Raw genomic sequence first — 24,199 nt, 5'->3', positions numbered from 1 at the left:
GATACTCCAAGAGATCAAAACGCTTTTAATCAATTTACAATTAGGAAGGTTTAGGAGGGAAGCAAACGAGGTCAGGATGCCTTCCAAATCCAGAAAAATGGCTTACGGTTAAGATATATTAACAGCTTGCTGTTTTTCTGACACTGTATTTTCCCATTTCATGTTCCCAACAATCCCTATGAAGTAGGTAGTATTATTTTCACATTTTATGAATAAGGCAACTAAGGCCTAGAAAGGTTAAGTAACCTGTCCAAGGTTAACAAAACCTAGAAAACGGAAGAGGGAATCTGAATAAATTAACCAGAGCTAGAATACCATCTTCAATCTAAATCTCCCAAGAGGAAAAGGATATGATACACTAAGACACCAACACAGTTCATTATTAAATACATTTAGAGATCTACATGATGAGAGGTGTCTAAATACATAAATACATACTAAATGTATTTAGGCATCTACAGATGATACCAATCTAATGGGACAAAGCAAAGAGGAAATAAAGAGCCCCTTGATGAGGGTAAAGGAGAAGAGTTAAAAAGCCAGTTTAAAACTCAATATTAAAAAACTAAGATCATTGCATCTGGTCCCATCACTTCATGGCAAAAAGAAGGGAAAAAGGTGGAAGCAGCAACAGATTTCCTCTTCTTGGGCTCTAAAATCACTGCAGATGGTGACTGCAGCCATGAAATTAGAGATGATTGCTTCTTGGCAGGAAAGTTATGACAAACCTAGATAGTGTGTTAAAAAGACATCACTTTGCCATATAGTCAAGGCTATGGTCTTTCCAGTAGTCATGTATGTGAGAGTTGGACTATTAAAAAAAGCTGAGCACCAAAGAATTGATGCTTTTCAACTGGTGCTGGAGAAGACTCTTGAGAGTCCCTTGGAAAGCAAGGAGATCAAACCAAACCAATCTTAAAGGAAATCAACCCTGAATACTCTTTGGAAGGACTGACACTGAAGCTGAAACTCTAACACTTCGGCCACCTGCGGCAAACAACTGACTCATTGGAAAAACTCTGATGCTGGGCAAGACTGAAGGCAGGAGAAGTGGACAACAGAGGATGAGATGGTTGGATGGCATCACAGACTCATGGACATGAACTTGAGCAAAACTCTGTGAGATGGTGAGGGACAGGGAAACCTGACGTGCTATAGTCCATGGGGTCACAAAAAGTTGGACAGAACTTGGCGACTAAACAACAGACGTTTACATCAAATCAAATACTGCTCTCCAATATTTTGGGGTCTTTACTACCTTAGACAGAAATTTTGTATCTTCTTTATCCCCTGCAGAAAACCAACAACTCAGTGTGTGGGGGAAAAGACAAGCTGACTATATAGAAGAGAATTCATACTTGTGTTAATTCATGAAACTGCATACCATATTTTATAAAAATAATTATAGTGCCAGTGTTACTATTTCTTTTTACTTCAGAAAAAGCTTACTCATATGCACATGACTACTATTTTTTACTACCTATCCCCAACTCTCACTTCTACTCTACTTAAGCTTCATGCCTCACATTTGTATATACATCATGGCAGAGGTTATTAATTCCTAGTAAAATGAGAAACTCTTTAATAACAAAGTCAAATATCTTACCTATATCCAAGGGTACCTCACGTTGGACATATAAAAGTCACAAAGTGACTTTAATGTTTCAGAAGTAGATTACTGCCCTAATATAATTGTAAAAACAGAGAAAAGCTTCAATATTCTATCAGTGACTGTCTTCTGCATATGAATTTTGTCCCTTTTGTTATCTGAAGGGTTTTCTTATGTTTTCTTAAGACTGTCATTGGTGGGCACCACTTTCCTGGATTAAGACAGCATCCTAATTCCTATTGCTGAGAAAAGGAATTTAAAACATTGACTTTGGGCTCAACTTCAGAATGAGATCTTAGGAGTTGGAGAACTCCCAGATCCACATGGTATCCACACATGTCAAAATAAAACTACATCTTACCTTAACACCTTGCATACCAGGGGGCCCCATTAATCCAGAAAGACCTTGATCACCCTAAGAACAAAACACAAATGGAGGTTTAATATTATGAAAAAGCTGAAAATTATGATTCCCATGCTGTAGGAGTTCATCTTGGCTGTCAAGATCTTACTTACTGATCTCCTCAATCTGGCTCAAGTTCCACCTGCTTTCTGAGAACTTCCCTGAGGCTCCTAACCCTTATTTCTTTCAGTACTGATTACCTGGACAGTACTTCACCTCGTTTGTGGCCCTGCTTCTTTTTCTCTGATGTTCTTTTCTCTAGAAATGCCCTTACTTCCCAAATTGCCACCTTTTCCAAGGCTTACCGTGTTTTAAAAATGTAAAGAAATCTATTTAAAAATTCTACCAGCACTTTGTAACACAGCTGCAGAGGGCTCAGGTCTGCCTTTTTAGGTGAGGACTCACAGGATGGTGGGACTCCCACGTGGAACATCAATGAACGGCTGGGGGATGGGGAGCAGGACTAGACTCACACTCTGGACCAGGGGAAGGGGCACTTCCCTCTCCAGGGCTGCCCTGCTGCCTTCCACTGTAGTAACCAGAGTAACTGTAGAGAAAATTTGGGGGAGGACTGTGCTGGTTCACAGACAACAAATTAGGGCCTTCTGTCTCCATCCCTTCCCCCAGATTTGATGAGGGCTTGCAGAGCAGGGTAGGAGAAGAAATTACACCAGTGAGGGGGGCAAGGAGTGTCTGTGGGGGGTAGAGTGACTATGAGAGACACAGAGGAGGATGTGTGAATGACAAGGACAAAACGTATCAAAAAGGAATGGGGGTAAAATCTTAAACCAGTTTACTTAAGGTACACTTTTTCTTTACCTCTGTTCCTTTCCCTCTTTCTGCTGTAACAAATTTATTGTGTGTGGGAAAAAAGTATGTTGTTTGAAAGAAAAGGAGTACTTAGTTAATAATCCTAACTTCCATAATGACTATTCATGTACTATTTATAGCACATAGATGTTCACTGCATTATCTACTTTAATGTCATGAAGTTAAATAAACAGAAAAGAATGTTTCTGATTATTAACTATCAAGTGCTTTTCCATTTGTTCTAATATTTTATGTTCTTGTTCAATGTTTTATTAATATGGCATCCATCTGTTATGGCGTGATGGGTTTATACATATATTTTTTTATACTTATTACTCTGATAGAAAGAAAAGAAAGCTACATTAGGAAATAGAAGACTGGAGGCTCATCCCCTACTAGCTCTAATCAAGGGTAGATCAGTTGATTTCCCTTCAAAATTCCTCCATCTGAAAACTGAGAGTAAGAATAATATCACATTTGCCTTATGGGAAAGGAAAAGTTGCCACTATTTAAACTGTCTTTGTTTGCCACTAAGGTCCCACAAGGAATTAAATACGTATGTGTGCTCTATGAGAGATGTTATTTACTGGATATTACATGCTGAAGGACTAGACTCTTCATTGCTTATATTGTTTCATCATTGACTATTTATTGTAAAAATAGCTAACTGTTTAAAGATAAAATTCAACTGGGTCCCAATCCCCCTATACTCACACCAATTTAATGTTTATATTTTATTTGAATTTATATTGTATATATATAAATATCCTGCTTCCTCAGTATAACTGAACCTAATTTTATGTAAATATGATTTCTAAGAAAATTTTAAAAATTTTACCATTTTAGAAATATCTTTTATTTTGAAAGTTGGATTTCACTTAAAGCTTAATGAAAACATGTTATGAAGTCTTAAATCTTATGACATTTTTCCCATATACCACAGTTTGTACATGTGTAACTCAAAAATTTAAAAAAAGGAGACTGACATACTCCCTAGTCTCAACTCACAGGCTGAATCATCCTATATTTTGTACAGAAACTGTACACACACTGAACGACCCTATATTTTGTACAGAGAGGCCACAAGTGAAGATTAAAAATAAGCATTTGATAAAATCTGAATGCTTAATTTGGGGAGATTATTTAAAGCACTCACCAAAAGAGAGTGGATGTCTAATTTCTCAATTTTAAGAAATTAAATGTCTCATATTTACATATTTTTAAACATGGCACCTATATTTCTCAGATTGAAGAATTTTCTTTCTCATAATTAAGGGATGAATGAAAACACTGTTTCTAATGATAGACTTTCATTCCTTTTCTAATTTATTTAGTCAGGGAACTCAGTCCCATCACAGCAATGAAATTCTTACAATTCCAGATTAAATTTGATAATTTGTTAGTATAATATCCATTAATGTGAGGCAATTTTCCTTAAATTTACATGAGTTTCTGTAAACCAATTAAAAGATCAGATTACAACCCAGGAACCACAAAATTTATTCAGGGATTTTAAAAGTTTGTGAATGTATACCACACAAACAAAAACATTCTATAATTGTATCACATTCATCAAGTGTATGACTAAATAAAGCTTCCCAGATATATGCCTAAATACTCAACTTGTATTCATTCTCACTGCAAAAACAGTATCTTCCTCCTAAAAAAGACTTTTGTTGCTATCGTTACTTTGAAATATTTGTTTCTTTTTACCTAAATGCATATGTGTGTGTATCTGAGAGCATTATTTTATAATGAAAAATATAATGAAAAGCATACTGTATTGAAAGTTAGAAAATTAAGATATATCATTAATTCTTTCACTTGCTAACTACTTAAATTCTATGAATCCTCTTTTCTCATCTGAAAAATAAATAATGACGACAGCCTCTGTCACTGTTACTGTGAGACTTAAACAAGATAAAGTATGTAGAACCATTCTAAAAAAGGTGTAAAATGGCATTAGAATTTATAATGGCATCCATACTAATAGCCACATTCTTGAGGTTAGGACCAAAAACATCTTCTTGTAATTTTTTGCCCCATCTGTTCCTAGTTAGTAGGAAGCACAAGAGCATGCCAGAATGGACATTCAGTAAAATTAATTATATGATTTTAACTGATATGTTAGGCTGATGACACCATTTACTTGATTGTTCAAATATTTCTTCATTAAAATCCAATAGTTATTACACACTTTGAAATCAAGTAAAATCTATATTTTTTAAAAAGTAAAAGCTATTTTTAAATGCTTGAAATATATCAACAAGATTTTATTTCATGGACAAATAATTACCTTTTCTCCAGAAAGAGCTTGACCTGGGGAAAAACCTGGATCTCCTTTAGGGCCCTAGATAAAACAGTTATAAAACACTTGATGAAACATAAATCACATATATCATACTTCCTCAGTTGTATGTAATGCCATGCACTATATACAGTTTATATGGTATTGAATAAAATTACATATTTTAAATTAAGATGAATATAGATTACTTATCTTTTTAATGTATATTTCATTTATCCTTAATTTTAAATGTTGAGAAGATTCCTAGAAATTTCCCAGACATAGCTGATTTTTCTAATCAATCAAGTTATACTAAAATTGAAACATTTCTTTATGAGAACTACATATTGTGACATCAGTTCAGTTCAGTCACTCAGTGATGACTGATTCTTTGTGACCCCATGGACTGCAGCATACCAGCCCTCCCTGTCCATCACCAACTCCCGGAGCTTGCTCAAACTCATGTCCATTGAGTCAGTGATATCATCCAACCATCTCATCCTCTGTCATCCCTTTCTCTTGCCGTCAACCTTTCCCAGCATCAGGGTCTTTTCAAATGAGTCAGCTCTTTGCATCAGATGACCAAAGTATTAGCGCTTCAGCATTAGTCCTGCCATTGAATATTCAGAACTGCTCTCCTTTAGGATGGACTGGTTCAATCTCCGTGCAGTCCAAGGGACTCTCAAGAGTCTTCTCCAACACCACAGTTCAAAAGCATCAACTCTTCAGTGCTCAGCTTTATGGTCTTCGTGACATATTGAGTTATAATTTTTAGCATGGGGAAATGTTATTTTTGCTGGGAAAAATAAAAACTGCTCATACCAATTCTCCAAATTTTAAGACATCATTCCAAGTTTAAATATTTTCCAAAATCTTGCAATGTACCGTGCATTGTATGCATGTTCAGTTGTGTCCTACTCTTTGCAACCCCATGGACTGTAGTCTGCCACACTCCTCTGTCCATAGAATTTTAGAGACAAGAATACTGGAGCAGGTTGCCATTTTCTCCTCCAGGGGATATTTCCCTGTGGCTCCTGCACTGGCAGGTGGATTCTTTACCACTGAACCACCTGGGAAGCCCAAAGTACATGCATTACTTTTACAATAAAAAATAAACCAAAAAAAAAAAAAAAAACCAACAACAACCCTCTAACTGGAAAAATTCTTTTTGTTGTTATAAAATAGATATTTCTCATACTCTGGAATCTTTTATATTTTAAGAGAAATATAACTTCATATTTCAATCTGAAATTTTGGGTACAATAGTAAAATCAACTTTTTTTTATTATTCATTGTTGTTTAGTTGCTCAGTCCTATCTATTACATACTAAGAAAAATATTTCCTTTTCTATTTCACTCTTCATAAAATACAGAATTGAGATTATCATTCATATTCTGACTTCACTACCATTCTCAGCAAATAATAGATAATTTTCCATTCCTAAATTTTATTTCCACCCTATGGGAAACTGTTATGTCTTCCTTCACATGTTCAGGGATAATTTTTTTTTTTTTCTTTCACTCCATGGATATTTACTGAACAACTTCCTGAACACTTAGGAATGAACAAAACAGATAAATTATCTGTCCTCCTCAGGCTGACATTACACTGTGAGAAAAAAAAAAAAAGAATAAACATCTATAAAAGAAACTTTTAAAATACAGTTTCTTGTATAGATGTCAGAGAGAAAGCAGGAGCTGGAGAAGGGAACTGTGACCAGCGGGGGCTTTCAGGGCTCCCTTGTTGTGTACAGTGGGCAGAACCATCCCTAAGAAGGATATCTGACCAGAGAATTAAAAGACGTAAGGGAAGGAGGTTTAAATATATCTGGAGGAAGATCACGAAGAGCATCCCCAGCAGAGGAAAAGAGTAAGTGCAAACAGCCTGAGATTTACCTGAAAAACAGCAGGCTACCCAATGTAACAGGAGCAAAGGGGAGAGAGGGAGGCATGTACTTCAGAGAGACAAATGGGGCTGGAACACAGAAGGAATTATTAGGCCTTATTTGTGGCTTGACTTTTACTCAGATCTATCTTCTGATATACCATTGGCTATAACATTGAAGAGACATTATGGGAGCTGCAAATTCAAAACACATATTGAAGGCAGAGCTGCTAGAATTTTTTCCAGAATGGGAAGTGAAAGAGACAGATTGGCATCTAGTCCATATGGGAAAATGATTAATGGAAAAGATTAGGGAGAAGAGTAGGACTGGATATCAGCTGTAGTTCTCTCTTGGACATGTTAAAAGCAAGGTGTCTCTTGGATTTCCAAGTGGAGACACTGTGTGTACTGCTGGATGCTGAGTCTGGAAATCAAAAGTCACCAGAAAATAAATTGTATACGAAACCATGGTGAAAGAGTGAAAAAGTTAGCTTAAAACTCAACATTCAAAAAGTAAAGATCACAGCATCTAGTCCCATCACTTCATGGCAAATAGATGGGGAAAAAATGGCAACGGAGACAGACTATTTTCTTGAGCTCCAAAATCGCTGCAGAGGGTGACTACAGCCATGAAATTAAAGGACACTTTGTCCTTGGAAGAAAAGCTATGACAAACCTAGACAGCATATTCAAAAGCAGAGATATTACATTGCTGACAAAGGTCTGTTTAGTCAAAGCTATGATTTATTCAGTAGTCATTTACAGATGTAAGAGTTGATCATAAAGAAGGCTGAGCACTGAAGAACTGATGCTTTCAAACTACAGTGCTGGAGAAGACTCTTGAGAGTTCCTTACAGCAAAGAGATCAATCCAGTCAATCCTAAAGTAAATCAACCCTAAATATTCACTAGAAGGACTGATGCCAAACCTGAAGCTCCAATATTTGGGCCATCTGATGCGAAGAGCTGACTCACTGGAAAAGACCCTAATGCTGGGAAAGATTTAAGGTAGGAGGAGAAGGGGGTGACAGAGGATGAGATGGTTGGATGGCATCACCTACTCAATTGGACATGAGTTTAAGCACACTCCGGGAGACAGTGAAGGACAGGGAAGCCTGGTGTGCTGCAGTCCATGGGGTCGCAAAGAGTCAGACGTGACTGAATGACTGAACAACAATTGAGACAAAGTGTACATACAGAGAAAAGCAGAGGAAGGAGGATGGTTCACTAAATATGTTCCAATATTTACAAACTGTAGGAGGAAAGACAGAAAGGAAGAATGAAGTGACACAGCAGCTAAGTCGGAAAGGCAAACAAAGTGACTGCGGGGCCTCCAAGTGTAGAGAAGACATTTTCGAATGAAGGTACGGCCAACTGTGTCCACAGCTCCTGAAAATTAAGTCTGGCGAGATGCTGTGGAGAAAGACAGAAGTGGTTGGTGACCTTGACAGGTGCCATATCAGTGGAGTGGTCAAGAACATGTGAAAGTCATGGGTGGTAAGACAGGAGCTTTGACTAATAAGACAAGTAGAGGAAAAAGGGGAGTACATGTTATTTTGTGAGAAAGAAGATGGGAGTTTGAAGAGAAGCCTTAGGCTTTCAAAATTTTTTAACATGGAAACTAGTATATCAAGCTATTTTGTTGATGGGAGTGATCTAGGAACGAGGGAGAAATTGAGCATAAATTGGGAGAAATGTGTACTTCTCTTAAGTATGCCTCACAGATCCAGGGTCCAAGCAAAGACATTTCAGTAGGGACAATTAATCTGGTTCGAACAATTCCAAAGGTAGAATATATGGGTACAGATGTTAGGTTGCTAGTCTTGGTAACAGGAAAAAACATAAGAGCTAATTCTCACCTGATTGCTTCTAATTTCTCAGTGAAATAAAACGTGAGGCCTACAGCTTAAAGTTAGAGGTGGGGAGTGGATATGGGAAGAATGCTTTTAAACAGCCCTCAAACTAATGAAAGGAAGACAAAAAGTCCTTCATGTTCTCCAGTAAGTATTTTCATTTTATAGATTAGAAACAAGTCTTCATTGGTAGAAGTGCCAAAAAAGCGTAAAATATTTTAATTTAAGCATCAAAAAAAATGTTTAAGGAAAAAGTTGTTTTCCAGTCTGACCTATTCCCTTTCATATTTCATTTCCCATCACTACTTCTACCACTAATACAATTTTAGATCACTGGTTATAAAATTATAGGACCTCACAAATGGCTTTAGGATTATCTTAGTATTTAAGAACTGAACTCTTCACCTAAAAAGGAGAAACTTAGAACTTATGAAATTTTACAGCTTATCTAGCAAATCCCTTTATAGATAAAGCAATAAGGTGCAAAAATATTAATTAAGATTGTCTAGAAAAGTATCAATAAATTGGGTCAATTTTCTTTCTCATTATCACAATATCTGTTAAAGTAAAATTGTATTTTTTTTACACAGCCTAATTAATTTCTATTATAAAGCCTAATTAATTGATTTGAGGCAATATTTACAAAAAATTTGAAAAGAACTTAAATGACAGCCCTTGAGAAATTTGAATAAAACTTTTTATGGCCAATGTTTTTACTTTTAATTCTCACACTAAAAACTTTTTTAGGTCCAATCTGAATTTTCTGAAAGTGAAAGTCACTCAGTTATGTCTGATTCTTTGTGACCCCATGGACTATACAGTCCAAGGAATTCTCCAGGCCAGAATACTGGAGTGGGTAGCTGGTCTCTTCTCCAGGGGATCTTCCCAACCCAGGGATCGAACCCAGGTCTCCCTCATTTCAGGCGGATTCTTTACCAGCTGAGCCACCAGGAAAGCCCAAGAATACTGGAGTGGGTGGCATATCCCTTCTCTAGCGGATCTTCTCAACCCAGGAATCAAACCAGGATCTCCTGCATTGCAGGTGGATTCTTTACCAACTGAGCTATCAGGGAAGCCCTGAGTTTTCTATTATATACCAACTTCCTTAATATAATTATCTTTCAAATAACTTTCTTGACATCATCTTCTAATCTGACATTTCATCTTCCACTTAAAAAAAAAAAAAACCTGAAAAGTGGAAGAAAGTAATCAATTAACCAATAAAAACCAGATGTAAAGACAAACTGTTTTCTTATTCCTAAGCTTTATATATCTTGGCAACATATTTAAAGAGATATGTCAAATCTCTTTTACTGACACACACAGATGCTTGAGTACTGATAAAGTCATATTCTAGAACCAGAAATTTAAGTCAGCATGAAGAAAATGCTTTTAACCTGGCCAGTTGTGCAGTGATCCTAGTATAAAATGCATGAGGAAGAGATTATTGAATATGTCAATTTTGTCTGAAATGTCAAGGAAGTAGGACATAACATACTTTTCTGCATTTAAGGGGAACACTCCAAACTGTCTTACTTATATTTCCCTCATTTTGTATTTATTCTATGATTCCTGAAACACTTCTGGCCACATCTGATTGGCTTTTCACAAACTCCTTGGAATTAAAAATAATGTTTATAAATTAAATCATCAAACTAAGATATTAGACTCATAAAGATGTTAGAACAGTATTTAATAGTATTAAAAATAACAGTAGTAAATACAATCATTTAAAAATGTTTACAATTTTTGTAACACAAGGTAAACACAAACATTGTAAAAATGTTTACAATTATGGCCATCTTGAAAAGCAGAGAACACTTGAATGAATTACTGATGAAGCAGAAAAATTTTAATGAAAATAATTTGGAATGTAAAATTGCAGAGTATGAATAAGCTAAATTGGGAGAGTATCACAAAGGAAACATTAAATGACATGATCCTGAGGTAGCACCACTTGAATAATCCTGGCTTTAATGTTAGCAATAACTACACAAGCTCTATAATCTCAATTTTAAGCCTTATGCTCTCTAACCAACACCTTATCTTTATAGCTCACTCTAAGCCCTTGTAACTTCAGCAATTATTTGATCCACTGGAACTACTAATATGTGATCCCACTACATTTTCACTCTCTCATCCCCTAGTGGCCTCACTTTCCATCTCTAGAGAGCCTAAATTCCAGGGTCTTATATTCTAACTATTTCCTTGCATACATAAGTAACACCACTACCTGTTTCTTTCTCTGTCATAGTTTACCTATAAAATCTTAAATATAAACTCCACTTACTCTGACCCTACCCAGAGTGGGTAAATGTAAGAAAAAACAATCATGATGACAAATCTCACATTAAATTCATGACTTACATTGATTTTGTCTTGTTTTGTCTTTTGACCTGTTCAGTAGTTGCTTAGTCAATTCACTTTCCCATTTTTCATAGATGATTATTTCCTAACTTCTCTCTCTTCACTCTCAGCTGATTATCTTGCTTTCAGCTTTGATAAGCTCTCATAACCAAATCCACTATATCTCTCCTTAATCTGCTCCAAAATACTCTGCCATCACAACCAAACTCCCCAAGGACATCATTGGTGAACTGTCCTCCCTACATTATTTTAATTTTTATGTCTAAGATAATTGCTGTTGCCAAGTAAACACAATGTAATTTCTCCGATCTTAAAAAACATCTTTCCTTGAGCCCACATCTCCCTTCTCTGCTCCATTATACTGTTCCCTTTTAGAGAAAACTCCTTTAGAAAGTTGTCTGTGTTAACTAGATGACTTTGTCTCCTGCCATTCCTTCTTAGATCTACTCTACTCAGGCTTTTGTCCCTATCACTATCCTACCTTATTGATCATTCTTTCTCAGTTCCCTCTATTAGTTCATCTTCATCTTCCTAATTGAATTCTGAAGTAACCCAAGACTCAGTCCTTGGACATTTCAATGTCTACATTCATCCCCATGTGATCTCATCAGTTCCATAGCTTTAAATTCCATATATACATTGATGACTCTGAAATGTATGATACTTTTAGCTACAATATCTTCCCTGAGTTCCAAATCCATTTACTCTTATTATATATCTCCACTTGGATGTTAAATAGTTGTCTCAAATTGAGTATAATCAAAAAGGAACTCTTGGGAATTGACAGTGTCAGGGTTGCACATCTGCAATTAATCCTCCTGAAGATTACAACTATGAAATCAAAACAAGATACATAAAACAACTACTTAAAAACACAGGGGAACAATAAAAAAACAAGGCTGGAGGGTATTCAATTTTTGAAAGAAGAATCCACACTTGGTGTAATACACATTTACACAGCCTTTCTCCTAAGAACATTTCCAAGTCTTCATGGAACAGTTGGAATTCAAGCAGAGAAACAAACTTTTTGGCTAATGGTATCAGAAGACAGAGTGTAGGAGTACCAGAATGATTGTAAATTAAGGGAGAGAATCCTAGAAAGAAAGTCAGCTTCCCAAAAAACTTAAATATAGACTTTCTTTAATTCTTGGCTGATCCTGACATGCATTTTCATGACATAGATTCCAAAAAGCTCAGCAGAAGGCAACAGCTAGAGGGCTAAAAGAATTCACAAATTTCAGCTGCTGGTCATTACAGAGGAAAGTTTGGGGTTTGAGCCACATCATTTTAGAGGAACATGGTAAATATCTGAATAAACACCTCTCTCCTGAAACTGAGGAAGAGTTATACTTTAAAAGCAAATACTATATTCTTGGGACTAATGGACTTGCACTAACACTACAAGCAAAAACTGAAATATGCCCTTTAAGTGTTTCTAAACCCGTAAAAGTTTAAGGTGATGCACCAGTTATTTCAGTGCCTACAGAACAAAAATCAAGTCTCCAAAGGACAAAAAAAGGATTTCCCTGATGGCTCGACGGGTAAAGAATCCTCCTGCAATCCAGGAGACACAAAAGACGTGGGTTTGATCCCTGGTTTGGGAAGATCCCCCATAGAAGGAAATAGCAATTCACTCCACTATTCTTGCCTAGGATATCCCATGGACAGAGGAGCCTAGTGGACTACAGCCCAAAGGGTTGCAAAGAGTTGGACACGACTAAGCACACACAAAGACAAAAAGGGGTCAAAGTCCTCAAGAGGACTGATGTTAGAATTAGTAGTTGAGGATTTTATTAATTACTATAAATATGTTCAAGGACTTCAGGGAAAGGATGATCATAATGAGTGAACAATTATCAACAGACAGATGAAAACTATATAAAAAATCAACTAAAAACCTAGAACTGATGATACAATATCTGAAATAAAAATTTACTGGATGATATTAACACCATGTTAGAGAAGGCAGAAATAAAGTTTAGTGAACTTAAAGGCAGATATATAGAAGTCTGAAGAAGAGGAAAAAAATACATGGCAAAAATGAACAGAGATCTAGTGGCCTATGGGACAATACTGAGTAATCTAACATACATGTAAATGAAGGCCCAGAAGGAAAGGACAGAAATAATTGGACAGAAAGATTATTTGAAAAAGTAATGTCCAAAAATGCCCCAAATTTGTTTAAAAATTTTTATAGGTTAAAAGGCATTCAGTAAAGCCCAAATAAGAAATATCTAAAGGAAACAAACCCTTCATATAATATAGTAAAGCTACTAAAAGCCAGATTAAGATAAAAGCCTTAAGATATTCTGTGAAAAATTACATATCATATTGAAAGAAACAATAATGTTGGCTGAATTCTCATCAGAAACAGTAAAGGTCAAAAGATGAGAACAGCAGACATGCTTAAAGTACTGGAAGAAAAACATTCTCAACCAAGATTTCTTTACTTGATAATTGTTTAACTATCCTTCAAAAAATGTAGAGAAATTTCACGTAAACAAAAACCAAGAGAAATCATTGCTGGTAGAACTGTACTCCAAGAATACTGAAGGAATTTCTTCCAGCTAATGAGAAGTGACACCAGATAGAAACTCAGATCCAAAGGAAGGAATAAAGAGCTCTGGAAATGAAAATAAATCCCTTGCTTGTTTCTTCTAATTTCCTTAAAAGACTGATTACTTAATACAGAAATTATTCCATTGCACTACTGGGTTTATAATGATATAGATGTAAAATCAGAGAAGGCAATGGCAACCCACTCCAGTACTCTCGCCTGGAAAATCCCATGGACAGAGGAGCCTGGTAGCTGCAGTCCAAGGGGTCGCTAAGAGTGGGACCCGACTGAGCGACTTCCCTTTCACTTTTCTTTTCATGCATTGGATAAGGAAATGGCAACCCACTCCAGTATTCTTGCCTGAAGAATCCCAGGGACAGGGGTGTCTGGTGGGCTGCCGTCTGTGGGGTCGCACAGAGTCGGACACGACTGAAGTGACTTAGCAGCAGCAGATGTAAAATAAATGACAGAACACAAAATATGGGCGGATAATAGCTAAATAATTGTATGAGTCATATTCTACATGAAATATTACCATGTTAATTCCAAGTAAACTACAATAAGTTAATAATGCATATTGTGACCCCTAAAGCAATGACTAAAGATCAGAAATACAGCTGAAATGCCAACAGAGAAATTAAACAGAATACTAAAAAATATTTGATTATCCAAAAAGAAGGTAGAAAAAAGGAATAAAGGAGCAAAACATAGGGGATAAATGGAAAAGAAATGACAATGCAGAAGAGCAAGACCCAGTCATACCAAAATTACACAAGTGTAAATGAACTTAATGCTCTAATGAAAAATCAGAGATCATCAACCTGGATAAACTTGTAATATCCAACTACACAGTGTCTATAAGAGATGCAATTTAAATGTAGAAAGGTAAAGGAAAGGAAATTTATATAGTAGACAGACAAAAAGCACTAAAAAGTTGGTGTGGCTCTATTACTAACACATTAGACTTCAAAAAGAGGAGACTTAATAAATGTATTTGATAATGATAAAAATATCTGATAATTAGGAAAACAATCAACCTTATATGTGCATGTATCACACACTGCTGCAAAATACATGGAGCAAACACTAACTAAACACTTTCTAAACACAAATACAACTAGTAAGGACAGAGAAAATTTGACTACCATAAGCCACCCTAATCGAATTGACATTTACAGAACACTCATGGCAAATAGACGGGGAAATAATGGAAACAGTGAGAGACTTTTTTTGGCTCCAAAATCACTGCAGATGGTGACTGCAGCCATGAAATTAAAAGACGCTTGCTCCTTGGGAGAAAAGCTATGACCAACCTAGACAGCATATTAAAAAACAGAGATTACTTTGCTGACAAAGGTCCGTCTAGTCAAAGCTATGGTTTTTCCAGTAGTCATGTGTGGATGTGAGAGTTGGACCATAAAGAAAGCTGAGTGCTGAAGAATTGATGCTTTTGAACTGTGGTGTTGGAAAAGACTCTTGAGAGTCACTTGGACTTCAAGGAGATCCAACCAGTCCATCCTAAAGGAAACTACCCTGAATATTCACTGGAAGGACTGATGCTGACTCTGAAACTCCAATACCTTGGCCACATGATGAGAAGAACTGACTCATTTGAAAAGACTCTGATGCTGGGAAAGATTGAAGGCGAGAGAAGGGGACGACAGAGGATGAGATGGTTGGATGGCATCACCAACTCAATGGACATGAGTTTGAGTAGGCTCTGGAAGTGGGAGTTGCTGATGGACAGGGAAGCCTGTCATACTGCAGTCAGTGGGGTTGCAAAGAGTCAGACAGGACTGATTGACTGAACTGAACTGATACCCAACAAATATAAGATACACAACCTTCTGAAGTTCATGTGAAATATTAATCAGGATAGATCACCTGTTGGGCCATAAAATGCCTCAAACAAATTTTAAAAGATTAAACTCTTCCATTGTGTACTGACCACAATGGAACTAAATTAGAAATCAGTAACAATAAGGTCACGAGAAAAGCTTCCAATTGATGAACATTAAACAAAACAATGTACTTCAGAATAACCCATGAGTGAAGATGAAAGCATTTATTTCAACTTAATGGAAACACAACACATCAAATGTGCACATGTGTATACTAATGAAGAGGAAAAATTAAAATTTTACATAACCTCTTGCTCCTTCCACCTCTGTAACTCAGCTTGTTCCTTGCAGTCTGGATCACATAGGTCACACAGTCTCAGAAAGTGGGGACTTACAGTACTAGGAACTGGAGCTTATCTCACTCACCCTTGTCCTGCTCTTTGCAATTGCCCAGCCCCTGGAAACCTGCTTAATCATGCCTGCCCATGTAAAGGTCAGGCATCCCCCTCCCGATCTTGACTACTGTTTCCGCATACGTGAAACCCCTTAGTTTAAACCAGCCTGTTGCTCACTATAGTCTGTCTATAAAAACTCTGTAATCCCTTTGTTCAAGGCTCAGAGCTTGGGGTATTAATTCCTCTGGGCCCGCCGGTATAATAAACCTGAGTTCTCCTACTCTCCAAGTGTGGTGCTTGGTTTCTCAAGTACTGGGTTCTGCAACACTAAGTCACTTCAGTAGTGTCCAACTCTTTGTGACCCCATGGTCTGTATCCCACCAGGCTTCTCTGTCCATGGGATTCTCCTAAAACTGGAGTGGGTTGCCATTTTCTTCTCCAGGGAAATCAGCCCTTAGAGAGATATTCATAGCTCTAAATTAGAATAGAGCTAAAAATCAATTAAACATTAAATGGTCCATAGAAAAAAATCCACAAATCCAAAGGTTGGTTCTTTGAAAACATTAATGAAGATGAACCCTTGATTTCATCCCAGGCAAAAACAAAACCAATGAAAACCCCAAATCACATTCCTCCTCATTCCAGTAGATGGCAGCTCCCACAATACCAGCCGTTCAACTACTTGTAAGTGACTCAACAGCGATTATGTTGACTGTACCTCAAAATATGTATAGATTTTGACCACTTCACACTGTCACTGTTGTTAACACTCTAGTCCCTCATCCATGGCATGAGTTTGGGTAGACCAATGAAGAAGTCTCTAAACTGGTGTTCCTATTTCTACCCTTCCCTTACCCCAATCTATGCTCTGTGATAGCCAGAACCATCCTTCCATAACGTAAATTGCACGATGCCATCTTTCTACTTTGTTGTTCTTGTTCAGTCGCTCAGTCATGTCCAACTCTTTGCAACCCCATTGACTGCAGCATGCCAGGTTTCCCTGTACTTAGAACTCTCCACAAATACACAACAGTAAAATTCAAACCAAAATTCTTACCTGCAATGTCTGAACTAACCTGCCTCTTACTATCTCTCTGATCTATCTCCTACCACTTATCTCATTCAGCATTCCTCAAAGACTGCCAAGCATCCTCCTGCCTCAAGGGCTTTGAACTTCCTGAGTTGTTTCTGTTTTTTAATCTTTTTTTCATCAGGATGGCAAAAGTGGTGATTTTTAATTCTAGTATTCTTTCTTAATTTGCTAGATTTTTCTGTAAAAAGAAACTTCCCTTCAACAACCATTTGGTTGTACTGATACTGTGCAGGGCCTTGTTGGGCTCCAGGGCACAAGGACTTTCTGTGCCCCCCATTTCTTTGATTGTAGGAAACAGCCTCCCTTCAGCCTCCATGATGTTCCCTGAATTCCAAAGGGCAAATTCAAGCAATTGTAAATTAGGGGAAGGGAGGTGATGTGAGATCTGGGAGAAAACAGTCAAGAGGAGCCTTGGGACAAGGTCTTATAACCCCCATCAAAGGATACACACAACAGTATCTTTGAGCTACTTGGCAAATAATGAAACTCTCCAGGTGAGAGAAGTTAATGATTAATGATGGTATGCTACCCACAAGTATATAGACCCCAGACCAGTTGGACCTGAAGGTTGACAATGTAGACTCCTAACTTACCTCATCATTAACCCTTCGTGGACATGAATGTCCACGAGCTAATCATGTCATCCTCTTTGAATAATTACTATACAACTTGTCTCTATCTTTCCCAAGTTGGGACACATGGTTGTAAGAGTATGAGCCCACTGTGTCACCCTTTTTCAGGCAAAAAATAAAGCTATCCTTTTCCACGTCACTCAAAACTCTGTCTCCGAGATTTAATTTGGCACTGGTGTACTTCTGAGCTTTCGGCATCAGAACTAAGCTTTAATTCTAGGAAAGGTAAGGCAATTTCATAAGAAAAAATTTATTCTTTCCCTTTATTTTTCTTATATTTACCATTTTTTAAAATAATGACACTGTGGTATAATAAAAGTATTCAGTTCAGTTGCTCAAACTCTTTGTGACCCCATGGACTGCAGCACACCAGGCCTCCCTATCCATCACCAACTCCTGCAGTTTACTCAAACTCATGTCCATTGAGTCAGTGATGCCATCCAACCATTCTCATCCTCTGTCATTCCCTTCTCCTCCTGCCTTCAATCTTTCCTAAAATCAAGGTCTTTTCAAATGAATCAGTTCTTCACATCGGGTGGCCAAAGCATCAGAGTTTCAGCTTCAGCATCAGTCCTTCCAATGAATATTCAGGACTGATTTCCTTTAGGATGGACTGGTTGGACCTCCTTGAAGTCCAAAGGACTCTCAAGAGTCTTCTCCAATACCATAGTTCAAAAGCATAAATTCTTCAGCACTCAGCTTTCTATATAGTCCAACTCTCATACATGAATACTAGAAAAACTGTAGCCTTGACTAGACGGACCTTTGTTGACAAAGTAATGTCTCTGCTTTTTAAATGCTGTTTGGGTTGGTCATAACTTTCTTTTCAAGGAGTAAGGGTCTTTTAATTTCATGGCTATAGTCGGCATCTGCAGTGATTTTGGAGGCCCAAAAAAGTCTGCCCCTGTTTCCACTGTTTCCCCATCTATTTGCCAAGAAGTGATGGGACCGGATGCCACGATCTTAGTTTTCTGAATGTTGAGCTTTAAGCCAACTTTTTCACTCTCCTCTTTCATTTTCATTAAGAGGCTCTTTAGTTCTTCTTCACTTTCTGCCGTAAGGGTGGTGTCATCTGCATATCTGAGGTAATTGATATGTCTCCCGGCAATCTTGATTCCAGCTTGTGCTTCATCCGGCCCAACATTTCTCATGATGTATTCTGCATGTAAGTTAAATAAGCAGGGTGACAGTACACAGCCTTTTCCTATTTGGAACCAGTCTGTTTTTCCATGTCCAGTTCTAACTGTTCCTTCTTGACCTGCATACAGACTTCTCAAGAGGCAGGTCAGGGGGTCTGGTATTCCCATCTCTTTCAGAATTTTCCACAGTTTATTGTGATCCACACAGCCAAAGGTTTTGGCATAGTCAATAAAGCAGAAATAGATGTTTTTCTGGAACTCTCTTGCTTTTTCGATGATCCAGCAGATGTTGGCAATTTTATCTCTGGTTCCTCTGACTTTTCTAAAACCAGCTTAAACATCTGGAAGTTCATGGTTCACGTACTGTTGAAGCCTGGCTTGCAGAATTTTGAGCATTACTTTGCTAGCGTGTGAGATGAGTACAATTGTGCAGTAGTTTGAACATTCTTTGGCACTGCCTTTCTTTGGGATTGGAATGAAAACTGACCTTTTCCAGCCCTCCGGCCACTGCTGAGTTTTCCAAATTTGCTGGCATATTGAGTGCAGCACTTTCATAGCATCATCCTTCAGGATTTGAAATAGCTCAACTGGAATTCCATCACCTCCACCAGCTTTGTTTGTAGTGATGCTTCCTAAGGCCCACTTGACTTCACATTCCAGGATGTCTGGCTCTAGGTGAGTGATCACACCATCGTGATTATCTGGGTCATGAAAATCTTTTTTGTACAGTTCTTCTCTGTATTCTTGCCACCTTTTCTTCATATCACCTGCTTCCGTTAGGTCCATATCATTTCTGTCCTTTATTGAACCCATCTTTGCATGACATGTTCCCTTGGTATCTCTAATTTTCTTGAAGAGATCTCTAGTCTTTCCCATTCTATTGTTTTCTTCTATTTCTTTGCTTTGATCACTGAGGAAGAGTTTCTTATCTCTCCTTGCTATTCTTTGGAACTCTGCATTGAAATCGGAATATCTTTCCTTTTCTCCTTTGCTTTTCACTTCTCTTCTTTTCACAGCTATTTGTAATGTCTCCTCAGACAGCCATTTTGCTTTTTTGCATTTCTTTTTCTTGGGGATGGTCTTTATCCCTGTCTCCTGTACAATGTCTCGAACCTCCATCCATAGTTCATCAGGCACTCTATCAGACCTAGTCCCTTAAATCTATTTCTCACTTCCACTGTATAATCATTAGGGATTTGATTTAGGTCATACAATAAATGGTCTAGTGGTTTTCCCTACTTTCTTCAATTTAAGTCTGCATTTGGCAATAAGGAGTTCATGAGTCACAGTCAGGTCCCAATCTTGTTTCTGCTGACTGTATAGAGCTTCTCCATCTTCAGCTGCAAAGAATATAATCAGTCTGATTTTGGTGTTGACCATCTGGTGATGTCCATGTGTAGAGTCTTCTCTTGTGTTGTTGGAAGAGGGTGTTTGCTATGACCAGTGCATTCTCTTGGCAAAACTCTATTAGCCTTGGCCCTGCTTCATTCTACACTCCAAGGCCATATTTGCCTGTTACTCCAGGTGTTTCTTGACTTCCTACTTTTGCATTCCAGTCCCCTATAATGAAAAGGACATCTTTTTGGGGTGTTAGTTCTAGAAGGTCTGGTAGGTCTTCATAGAACCATTCAAATTCAGCTTCTTCAGCATTAGTGGTTGGGGCATAGACTTGAATTACTGTGATATTGAATGGTTTGCCTTAGAAACGAACAGAGATCATTCTGTCGTTTTTGAGATTGCCTCCAAGTGTTGTATTTTGGACTCTTTTGTTGACTATGATGGCTACTCCATTTCTTCTAAATGATTCCTGCCCACAGTAGTAGATATAATGGTCATCTGAGTTAAATTCACCCATTCCAGTCCATTTTAGTTCACTGATTCCTAAAATGTCGATGTTCACTCTTGCCATCTCCTGTTTAACCACTTCTAATTTGCCTTGATTCACGGACCTAACATCCCTGGTTCCTAGACAACATGGCTCTTTAAAGCATCAGACCTTGCTTCCATCACCAGTCACATCCACAACTGGGTGGTGGTTTTGCTTTGGCTCCATCTCTTCATTCTTTCTGGAGTTATATCTCCACTAATCTCCAGTAGCATATTGGGCACCTATCGACCTGAGGAGTTCATCTCTCAGTGTCCTATCTTTTTTCCTTTCATACTGTACATAGGGCTTTCAAGGGAAGAATACTAAAGTGGGTTGCCATTCCCTTCTCCAGTGGACCACATTCTGAAAGTATACATTTGGTCTTTGTCCCTGGTTCCTGGCACAGAGATCCTAAAACCCTTGGAATTTCCTGAGTCACAGGAGTGCTTTTTGTTATTCATAACAAGCCCCTTTTGATCTGAACTTATGCTAATGAGGTGACTAGAGAGAGGGAGCCAGATAGCTTCAGGATGGGGACTAGTCACCAGAAAGGAAACAAGTGATTAGAGGGTAGTAAAATTTAGCCCTGTCTCCTCCCCCACCTTCAGGGACAGGAGGGGGTGGTAGAAATTTAGTATAAAATCTCTTACAGATATTCCAAGAGCTTCCAGTAGGTGAACACACTGGGAGCATGATGTACCTAGGAAGGGCATGGAAGCTCTAGGCTTCCACCCTCCATATTTTGCCCTATGCATCTCTACCTTTCAGCTATTTGAGTTCTATTTTTTAATAATAAATTGGTAAGGCTTATTAAAATGTTTTCCTGAGTTCTGTGAGCTATTACAGCAAAATATCAAACCTGGGAGAGGAAGAGATCATGGGAAGCCCTGGACATGTAGTCAGCCAGGCACAAGTGTTCTGTTGTTAGCATCTCAAATGTGGGAAGTCATGTGGGATTGAGCCCTTAAATCTGTGGAGTCTGACACTAACTTGGGGTAGTTAGTGTCAGATTTGAATTGAATTGTTGAATATACAATGTCATAGATACAATTCCCTAGCATCCTCTAAAGGTGACCAACAAGGGCTTCTCTGTCCTTAGCTACAAAGTAAACTCATGGATTTAGAGATATTTGATGTGCCACTCCACTACAGTTAATATTCTTAATGATGCTCAAATTATACCAGTCTTTGACTAGTAGAAGCTTTTCAGATTAGCTTCTGAATCCTTTTGATGTGACCCTAACAGTCTTTGATGGTTAGAAGGAAAAAAATTTAATGTATTTGTCATATTTGTCTGGTCCTTTACATAAGGGTCTTTATGTTGTACAGAACAACAGGAGCGCCTAAGTCTTCAACATTTTATCATACTTTACATTGTCAGAATGTTGGACTGAAAACTTTTCATAGCAATCTGACTCTGTAAAAAAATTCTTAGAATGGGTCAGCATCTATACTCAATGTATTTATTTAATTCACAAGCAAGGAAAATGGGAGACATGATGGAAACATGGCAACAGAGGGCCAAAACCAGAAATAAAGTATAGCACAAAGATATACTCTTTGGAATTCAATATTTAATATTATTAATTAATAACATTTCATTTAATATTATTGAGTTGGCCAAAACTTTCTTGCAGATTTTTCCATAAGAGCTTAAAAGAAAATCCCAAATGAACATTTTGGCCAAGCCTATACTAACAGGACACTGTTAATAGCAGCTTACTAAGGTTAGATGTTTTCATTGAAAGGGATTAAATTTGAAGGAGCTATTGAACTTGACTAAAGTAATATATGCTACTAATTAACATTCATGGAACAGTTTTAAGTAGACTTTAAGAAGCAATTTTGGGAAAGAAATTATCTGGACACAAATAGATTGCCTGGACTAGAACTGTAAGTATAGGGTAGGCTGAAGATATAGATTCTTCATTTGGACTCATGTCTGAAGATCTACTACATAATTGATCATGTATTAATTAATAGTAATAAAAATTTCCAGCACCCCGCAAATAAAGTTTATATTAAATAAGTAAATATGATGAACCGTGGACCTAGATGGAATTTGGTGGCAAGAAAAACGTCATTCTCTCTAGCAAATAGAGAAGCAGAATTCACTTGATATTTTTTTAGAAAGACTTTTTTTTTTTAAGAAAAACAATATTTCTATCAGAAGTCTACTGATTTCAGCTAAAGAACTCAATAGTTTATCTCTATTTTAAATTAGTTCTAATACTGCTGAAAAATGTTATATACCCACAAAATTTTTTGTGTGGCATTTTGTTCTTCTACTATTTAGCAATTTAGCAACACAGTTCTAAGGGATGAGAGTTCAGTTTCACTCTTTATGGCATTTATATTTTATTAGCATTCAAAGGATTAGCTGGAAACTTGGAATGGACATATTTTGTTACTATTACTAAATGAATTCAGAAAGTCTAATTATACTAGGTTACCCCACCCTCATCTTTCCTTCTGAAGGTGCTATTTCATACATTTAAGGTTCATAGTGAACCACTCACTATGGTAGTAGAGACAAATAGGTGTAGGGTAAAGAGTAAAACAGATCTAATTCTGATGCCAGTTAAACTGTGTTACCTTGGTTAAGTACTTACTTCTCTGAATATGTTTTCTTCTATGGAAAGCAGAAGGTAATAAAGCCTGCTCTGAATAGTACTCTTTAACTGAAGTGGAATTGAATGAGATGGCATACATAAAATACTGTCAACTGATACTAGATGCTCAGTAAGTGCTAGTTCTTATTCCCTTATGATGCCAGTGCCTTATTACTAATGTTGTCTGTTTATTGCTTCAGTTAAACATTTATAGAATGCCTAACACATGCTAGGCACTGGGCTAGATACAAAGGTAAAGAGGAATAAGATCTGGCCCCTGCATTCAAATAACTCAGAATCTATTAAGGAAGACAAACATGTGAAAACTTACTTTGCTTGAGCAGAGTTGAGAACCACCAAAGATAAGTTACATTCTTTGTCCTTGATGGTAAATACTAACTTAATTATAAAAGTATAACAGAAACTAAAATGTTAGATTTTGCATCAATCTAGAGTATGTTTGCAAAATAAGCTTTATTCTTATGAACTTTAAAATAGCCTTATAAATAGAACATATTTCTATACTATCTTAAGGTACATTCATTCTTAAGAGACTTTTTGTTTTATGTAACAAATAATAAATGTGATATTTTCAGTAAAAGTTGCATCTCTGGACAAACAAAAAGACAAAAAAAAAAAAAAAAAAAAAAACAACCAACACCCAACTGCCACTTCTGAAGAGCTGGGAGCCAAAACGGGGGGTCAGAGCAAAAGCAATGCATTGCATATACCTCTATATGCAACCTGCAATGCAGGAGACCCCAGTTCAATTAGTGGGTCAGGAAGATCCCCTGGAAAAGGGATAGGCTACCCACTCCAGTATTCTTGGGCTTCCCTGGTGGCTCAGCTG

The 24,199-nt window shown here is 37.3% G+C and overlaps 1 protein-coding gene across 1 annotated transcript in view; it reads right to left on the bottom strand.

Annotated features, from left to right (window-relative positions):
* The window catches only part of COL24A1 (collagen type XXIV alpha 1 chain), a 368,161-nt gene that overhangs the window by 296,264 nt on the left and 47,698 nt on the right, over nucleotides 1-24,199 (bottom strand). Inside the window, exons 7-8 of the mRNA XM_061121489.1 lie at nucleotides 5,119-5,172; nucleotides 1,971-2,024 (exon numbers count right to left, since the gene is read on the bottom strand). Of these exons, the coding sequence (XP_060977472.1) occupies nucleotides 1,971-2,024; nucleotides 5,119-5,172 (108 nt within the window). The remainder of the gene's footprint in view (nucleotides 1-1,970; nucleotides 2,025-5,118; nucleotides 5,173-24,199) is intronic.

This window comes from Dama dama, chromosome 20 (assembly GCF_033118175.1).
Source record: "Dama dama isolate Ldn47 chromosome 20, ASM3311817v1, whole genome shotgun sequence".
Taxonomy (NCBI): domain Eukaryota; kingdom Metazoa; phylum Chordata; class Mammalia; order Artiodactyla; family Cervidae; genus Dama; species Dama dama.
The sequence above is the reverse complement of the archived record's forward strand: the minus strand, read 5'-3'. Positions and strand labels throughout refer to the sequence as shown.